Raw genomic sequence first — 8,255 nt, forward strand, 5'->3', positions numbered from 1 at the left:
GAACCCAGCCTGTCCTGAGGCACACGGTGCAATCACTGCTGTGAACCCAGCCTGTTCTGAGGCACACAGTGCAATCAATCACTGCATCCCTGCCAGGGACAATCACAGCCATCTCACAGGCAGCCTGGAATTACACTGAAGCAAAATAATTGCATGGATAATTAAAGGACAATTACACTGATGCAATTTTAAACGGTACATGAATTAATATGCTGGGAATCCTCTCAGTAAAAACGATGCGTGTTTCAATCTGGCTGCAGACACTAATGTGCCTTTTTTTTTTTTATTTGGATCTGATCTTGTGAATCCAGGGCATGTTTTTTATGACTGTGGGATTGATTTTCGTCTGATTAAACCTGAGGTAGTTTAGACCGATATCTGCTTTAATAAAAAGGCAGCGAAATAGAAAGATGATGAGACAGAGGAGACAGACTCATAGGAACGCAGCTCCAATTACAGTGAAACATCAACACTAATGTTCCCCTTCCCCTCCCACTAGTTTCCTGTCATCAGTCCCCCCACTCCTCTCCTCTCCTCTCCCCCTCCCTGTGAATAATGAGCCGTGTTTCCTCTTGTCAGTCCCTCTCCCCTCCCCTCTCCCCTCTCCCCTCTCCCCTCTCCCCTCTCCCCTCTCCCCTCTCCTCTCCCTCCCTCCCTGTGAATAATGAGCTGTGTTTCCTGTCGTCAGTGCCCACTTTGACAGGTGCCTGTGTCCCTTGTATTCTGTGAGTCACATTACCAGCCTGGGGAAATGTCAGCTGTTATTAATGTTTATCTCTGAACAACAACACCGACTGCCACTCTAAAGCAATTTCCCAGAGCTGTGGAGAATGTAATTAGTATCTGTGATCCCAGCGAGGAACGCAATCACACACACACACAGCGAGGAGCGCAGTCACACACACACACACACAGAGTGAGCAGCGCAGTCACACACACACACACACAGCGAGGAGCGCAGTCACACACACACACACACACACACACAGCGAGGAGCGCAGTCACACACACACACACACACACACACACACACACACACACAGAGTGAGCAGCGCAGTCACACACACACACACACAGCGAGGAGCGCAGTCACACACACACACACACACACACACACACAGCGAGGAGCGCAGTCACACACACACACACACACACACACACACACACACACACACACACACACACACACAGTGAGCAGCGCAGTCACACACACACACACACACACACACACACAGCGAGGAGCGCAGTCACACACACACACACACACACACACACAGCGAGGAGCGCAGTCACACACACACACACACACACACACACACACACAGTGAGCAGCGCAGTCACACACACACACACACACAGCGAGGAGCGCAGTCACACACACACACACACACACACACAGAGTGAGCAGCGCGGTCACACACACACACAGTGAGCAGCGCAGTCACACACACACACAGTGAGCAGCGCAGTCACACACACACACACACACACACACACACAGCGAGGAGCGCAGTCACACACACACACACACACACACACAGAGTGAGCAGCGCAGTCACACACACACACACACACACACAGAGTGAGCAGCGCGGTCACACACACACACACACACACACACACAGCGAGGAGCGCAGTCACACACACACACACACACACACAGAGTGAGCAGCGCAGTCACACACACACACACACACACACACAGAGTGAGCAGCGCGGTCACACACACACACACACACACACACACACACACACACACACAGCGAGGAGCGCAGTCACACACACACACACAGAGTGAGCAGCGCAGTCACACACACACACACACACACACACACACACACACACAGCGAGGAGCGCAGTCACACACACACACACACACACACACACACACACACACAGTGAGCAGCGCAGTCACACACACACACACACAGAGTGAGCAGCGCGGTCACACACACACACACACAGAGTGAGCAGCGCGGTCACACACACACACACACACACAGTGAGCAGCGCAGTCACACACACACACACAGAGTGAGCAGCGCGGTCACACACACACACACACACACACACACACAGTGAGCAGCGCAGTCACACACACACACACAGAGTGAGCAGCGCGGTCACACACACACACACACACACACACACAGAGGGGTACAGGACGATGCACATGAAGGCTGGAGCTGGATGAAGGGGACTCCAGTGCGAGGCTCTTGCGTTGCACAGACAGGCTGTTGCAAGTGAAGCCCTGCGCTGTCCTGGAGCAGCACCAGTCAGAGCCTGAAGAGTCAGAGTGTGGTGGAAACCATTTCAAAGTTATTGAACAAAAGTTATTGTATTTCTTGCTCTTATTGTATTACTTGTATTGTAACACTTGAAATGTATTTGCTTACGATTGTAAGTCGCCCTGGATAAGGGCGTCTGCTAAGAAATAAATAATAATAATAAAGTTATTGTTTTGGGTTTCCATGAATATATAACATTTACAATGTCCGCTCAGCTTTCGCACAAGGGCTGACTCGTTTACACTGAGCTCGATAGTTTGTGTCTTTATGAAGCCGTGCACGACGTTGTACGCGGTTACAACATTCAGTCGCCTGACTCACCTGAGCGCTTCCACGGCGCAGCGCTGTCCGGCGCTGGCGAACTCACTCACTTTTATGAGGCAATGAGATTGACAAGGTTTAGTCCCGCCTTCATTTCGTTCCAGTGCGGAAATCTATCTTCTCGATCGGAGCCTCTAGCTGTCACTCACGACGCGCCTCCGCTCTGCCGGCCACCCTGGGTGGTGACGTCACTTCTTCTATAAGTTAAAAACTTCAGTCGGTTTTTCGCACAGTTCAGGAACTCGAGAAGTGGAACCAGAAAGCGAAAATATAAAGAACGACAACGACAGCAACACAGAAAAAAAAAACCTGTAAGTGCGACATGTTTGTTTGTATTCTGAAATAACCGAAGCTGCGATTTCCAGTTTAAATGTGATTATTTTAATAAACAAGACGCCGCGTTTGGGAGCACTCTGAGCTTGTGCAATCGGTGACAATGCTGTCAATTACAGGAGTCGCAGCGAGCCTGTATTGATCTGTTTAATAACCGGACTGTTGCGTTCAGTTTTTGGTAAGAAACGGGTGTGTTTGAGGCGGGTCTGGGGTCTGGGGTCTGGGGTCAGGGGTCAGGGGTCTGTACAGTTACAGTGGTGCTTGTGTTCAGTCGCACAGAAGTGTGTGTGTGTGTGTGTGTGTGTGTGTGTGTTTAACCCGTTAATGTCGCTGTGTTGTAGAGTAATTATCCCGCTGTGTAGTTGTATTACACGGTAGTTTACTGGGCTGTTCTGAAGGGCACACAGCCGTCACCGCTCGTCTGTATTGCACTGGTTCGTTGTTGGTTCATTCATGTAAACAGTGGTCCCTTCAGATTGTATATTCTCATCTGTTCTGAAGTGCACACAGCCGTCACCGCTCGTCTGTATTGCACTGGTTCGTTGTTGGTTCATTCATGTAAACAGTGGTCCCTTCAGATTGTATATTCTCATCTGTTCTGAAGGGCACACAGTCGTCACCGCTCGTCTGTATTGCACTGGTTCGTTGTTGGTTCATTCATGTAAACAGTGGTCCCTTCAGATTGTATATTCTCATCTGTTCTGAAGGGCACACAGTCGTCACCGCTCGTCTGTATTGCACTGGTTCGTTGTTGGTTCATTCATGTAAACAGTGGTCCCTTCAGATTGTATATTCTCATCTGGGTCGTTTCTTGTTGGGATTCCACAGCCTGTGTCTGGCGCGGACCGTGTGCCTGTGTGCGCATGCTCAGGTTCTGGACAGCGTGTGGCGTGCCATGATCTCCTTGCGTTATCTTCTCAATATAACGACCTCACGCATTCCTCTCCTGTCGGTGGATCTCTGGTTCTGTATCTAATCTATAATCGGACCCGACACTGGCTGGTAGCAGGAGCTTGACGTGGCGTGCCTGACTTTGCCCTGCGTTACTGTGACAGGACAAGGTTTAAAGGGCAGAGTACAGGAGGAGCGGCATCTAGCGCCATTGTGGCTCAAACACACAGCGCACTGCGCTCTGACTTATACAGAAAAACTGGAGCCAAGATGGCGGGCACCGGGCTGCAGTTGCATTACATTTTCAACTCTGTGATGAGGCCTCTGACCAGTGCAGAAGCCAGGTTAGTAAACACTGGAGCCGATTCAGGGAGCTGCTTTTGTGCCAAACCACTGATGTTACAAACCTAGTGAAGCCCTGATCAGTCGGGTTGCTGAGGAGCTGCTCTGCTGAGAAGAGGAGATTCTGTCCACCGCTGCCTGAGAGCAGCCAGACTCTCCCCCCGAATACCTTCCACTGCTCTCGGCTCCACACGTACAACAGCACTGCACTGCTCTCAGCTCCACACGTACAGCAGCACTGCACTGCTCTCAGCTCCACACGTACAACAGCACTGCACTGCTCTCAGCTCCACACGTACAGCAGCACTGCACTGCTCTCAGCTCCACACGTACAGCAGCACTGCACTGCTCTCAGCTCCACACGTACAGCAGCACTGCACTGCTCTCAGCTCCACACGTACAACAGCACTGCACTGCTCTCAGCTCCACACGTACAGCAGCACTGCACTGCTCTCAGCTCCACACGTACAGCAGCACTGCACTGCTCGGGGAGCAGCTCTGGTTCTGTCCCAGTCACTCCTCTGTTTCTCTCAGGAGCAGCAGCATTCCCGTGGGAGAGAGAGAGAGAGAACGATGGCTGAGAACGGAAATGAGACCGGAGCACCGCCGGAGCCACAGCAGAGCAGCGAGGAGCAGCAGGTGAGTATTGATGATTGATCAGTTACACTCCCCTAGAGATGCAGTCTTCCTAGAACAGAACTACGTTTACCAGTTCCAAGCAGCTGATTGACATCCCATCCCCTCAGCACAGTGTAAAGAGTTCCCTGCCCAGCCTTGTTAATGCGTGGCTCTGTGTGTGTTTCAGAGCGTGGTGGATCGCGTGGTGAATCTGCCCCTGCTCAGCTCTGCCTATGGCATGATGTCCACGGCGTACTCGAACACCAAGGAGAGCCACCCGTACCTGCGCTCGATGTGCACCGCGGCCGAGGTGGGCGTGAAGACCCTGGGGGCCGCCGCTGCCACCGGCTCCAAGCCCCTCCTGGACAAGCTGGAGCCCCAGAGTGAGTCACCAGAGCCCTCCCCTGAGCCCCTCCACCAAGACCAGCCTGCCCTCCCCCCCTCCCCCCCGAGCCCCTCCACCCACACCAGCCTGCCCCCCTGAGCCCCTCCACCCACACCAGCCTGCCCCCCGAGCCCCTGGTCAAACTAAATGCCATGCAGGCTCTCGCACACTCACAGCATTGCCAGTGTGCGTCACCCCACAGACCTGCGTGATTCTTCACAGCTCCTCCACAGTGGTCAGCTCAGAGGGTGTGTTGCTGTGTGTAGAAGTGAACTATTTCTGCACACTCTGACTGGCACCCTCCCAGCTGTGTGCAAGACTGGCTTACCCTTGGCCCAGATAGCTGGCATAGCGCAGAGGGAGGGGAGGGGAGGCTGTGCTGTGACACTGGGAGACTGTAACCTTCAGCCTCACTTTGGAATAGAAGCTCCAGAAATCTGCATTAGCAACAGTTGCCATGTGTTCAAACTACCCTGCCCTCCTCCGTTCCCCTGTTGATTCCCGACCCCACGCCTGCAAGGATCTGTACGTCTGCAGTGTTACCTGACTGGGGCAGGTGTGAGTTACCTGGGCAGGTGTTCTGATCAGTCTGTGTGTGTTTACATTGCAGTTGCCACAGCTAATGAATATGCCTGCATGGGGCTGAATAAACTGGAGGAGAAGCTGCCAATCCTGCAGCAGCCCACCGAGAAGGTGTGTGTGTGTGTGTGTGTGTGTGAGCGCCTCTATACTCTGTGCATTGATCTGTGTCTCTATGCTGTTCAGTACACTCTCTGCGCTGTGCTGTGTGCCTCTGTGCTGTTCAGGACACACACTCTCTGCGCTGTGCTGTGTGCCTCTGTGCTGTGTGGCTCTGTGCTGTTCAGGACACACTCTCTGCGCTGTGCTGTGTGCCTCTGTGCTGTTCAGGACACACTCTCTGCGCTGTGCTGTGTGGCTCTGTGCTGTTCAGGACACACACTCTCTCTGTTCTCTGCTCCAGGTGGTGGCTGACACGAGGGAGCTGGTCAGTGGAGCGAGGGACTCGGTCACTCACACTGTGTTTGGAGCAAGGGACTCTGTGACCAGCAGTGTGGCTGGCATGGTGGACATGGCGAAGGGTGCGGTCTGGGGCGGGGTCGAGATGACCAAGGCAGCGGTCAGCGGAGGGGTCAATACTGTCATGGGGTCAAGGGTCGGCCAGATGGTATCGAGCGGCATGGAGCTGGCACTCAGCAAATCAGAGGAGTGGGCAGAATACTACCTTCCCATGAGCCAGGAGGAGCTGGGTGAGTGAACGAGTGTGAATCACGTTGAAATGTGTGATTACACTGAAGCACACACTGGACCCTGGAAACCCGCTGCCTGTGTTGTATCTGTGAAGACCTGCAGACTGCCTTCACTGACAGATGAAGCTGAGTGCATCCCCCCCAGTCTGATCTCCCCTCTCTCCCTCTCCAGCTCAGGTGGCTGGCTCTGAGCTCGTCCCCTCCTCGGTCCCCGGGTCTCAGCAAAGCTACTTCGTGCGGCTGGGCTCCCTGTCGAGCCGGGTTCAGAGCCGGGCTCTGCAGCACTCCCTGGCGAAGGTCCAGCGGGCCCGGCAGAGCACTGTGGAGGCGCTGGGGGAGCTGCACACCACCATCGACCTCATCGAGTCCGCCAAGCAGAGGCTGGGAGAGGCACCAGAGAAACTGCATCAGAAATGGGTGGAGTGGAGGGAGAAGCAGCCGGGAGACAAAGAGGAGCCCACACCCCGGCCGGAGGTATGGAGGGAGAGGGGGAGGGAATAGAAACTACTCATCGTGTCCTATTGGATTCGATCACCTAGTCGGGGCTCATGATGTGTTAAGAAGGGACACACCTTGATGGGCTGTCTTCTGTTCATGTGTGTGTCGGTCCTGTCTGTTCTGCTGATCCTGTGTATTGAGTGTGATGGTGTTGTGCCCCCTGCAGCAGCTGGAGCCCCGCACGCTGGCGATGCTGCGCTCTCTGACCCTGCAGCTGCGCAGCGCCTGCGGGGGGGTGGTGTCGAGCGTGCAGGGGCTGCCGCAGCATGTGCAGGAGCAGCTGGCCGAGGCGCGCAGAGCCGCAGAGCAGATCCAGTCCTCGCTCGGGGCGGCCGGCTCCTTCGGGGAGCTCTCGGCCCCCCTGCTGGCCCAGAGCAGGCAGCAGCTGGCCCAGGTGAGGCAGTCCTTCGACGTGGTCGTGGAGTACCTGCTCAACAACACCCCCCTCAACTGGCTGGTGGGGCCCTTCGCACCCCAGCTCGTGGAGAAGAGTGAGGGGGAGACCCCTGTGAAGGAGGAGAGGGGCTCCCAGCAGCAGTGATCCCCGGCATTCTAGAAGATTAACATCATCTAGAAACGAGTAACACGGTGCCTGCTTGTGTGCCTTATCTAACACTGTCTGTACAGAACAGGCTGCCTGCTTGTGTGCCTTATAGAACTAAATAAATCCATACCTGATGAAGTATTATGATGATGATATACAAGAGAGAAACAGACCCCTTTTATAAGAGACTGCAGATGCACTGATCAGTTAAAGTCTGTGTCTTTGTCCTGTTAGTGATTGTTCAAGTCCATTGAGTTACTGCACTGTTCTGTTTGAAGATGTATTTTTCCAGGTATGGTTCATTAATATTGAATCTCGCTGACTGTACCCCTAACCTGCTTTCATATTTGCACTCTGCAGTCTGGATGGTTGTGTCCTGATTTAATAAAGCACTGTGATGTTGTATTGCTGCACTTGTGGAAATCTGATCCTTTTAATTATGCAGAAGCCACTTTCTCCCGGGACTGACTCATTAAAATGATTACCGCTGAAGAAGCCTCAAGTGTAATTCTTGATTCTGCTTCGATTTCATGGAGTGCTCGTGGTGCGGTGGTGCTGGTCTGTGAATCGCTCCCCCTGCGCTGTCCTGCCCAGGCCTGGGGCTCGGAGAGGGGGCGGGGGGGGGGGTGGAAATGTGTGAATCACAGACGCTGCTGCAGGGGGTGAATGGAACGCGTTTGTAAATCCTGTATTTCACACACATGCTGCTGTGGGCTCTGTATTCCACTCAGGCTGGGTCAGTGCTGGTGGGGCTGGGCTTCCACAGG

The 8,255-nt window shown here is 53.7% G+C and overlaps 1 protein-coding gene across 1 annotated transcript; it reads left to right on the forward strand.

Annotated features, from left to right (window-relative positions):
• The first annotated feature begins 2,743 nt into the window (after positions 1-2,743).
• On the forward strand, positions 2,744-7,983 carry LOC117971430 (perilipin-3-like). The gene is made up of 7 exons (XM_034919685.2): positions 2,744-2,920; positions 4,710-4,814; positions 4,981-5,176; positions 5,789-5,871; positions 6,161-6,446; positions 6,619-6,920; positions 7,111-7,983. Exons 2-7 carry the CDS (start codon positions 4,749-4,751, stop codon positions 7,483-7,485), a joined length of 1,308 nt encoding a protein of 435 aa, XP_034775576.1. The 5' UTR covers positions 2,744-2,920; positions 4,710-4,748; the 3' UTR covers positions 7,486-7,983.
• The last annotated feature ends 272 nt before the right edge of the window (positions 7,984-8,255 follow it).

This window comes from Acipenser ruthenus, unplaced genomic scaffold, assembly GCF_902713425.1.
Source record: "Acipenser ruthenus unplaced genomic scaffold, fAciRut3.2 maternal haplotype, whole genome shotgun sequence".
NCBI classification, from domain to species: Eukaryota; Metazoa; Chordata; class Actinopteri; order Acipenseriformes; family Acipenseridae; genus Acipenser; species Acipenser ruthenus.

Excerpts from the sequence above, each read along its gene's own strand:
- LOC117971430 (XM_034919685.2), top strand. The coding sequence starts at position 4,749 with ATGGCTGAGAACGGAAATGAGACCGGAGCACCGCCGGAGCCACAGCAG. Across the intron at positions 5,872-6,160 it reads TGCAGCAGCCCACCGAGAAG|GTGGTGGCTGACACGAGGGA; the intron begins GTGTGTGTGTGT and ends TCTCTGCTCCAG. Across the intron at positions 6,447-6,618 it reads CATGAGCCAGGAGGAGCTGG|CTCAGGTGGCTGGCTCTGAG; the intron begins GTGAGTGAACGA and ends CTCCCTCTCCAG.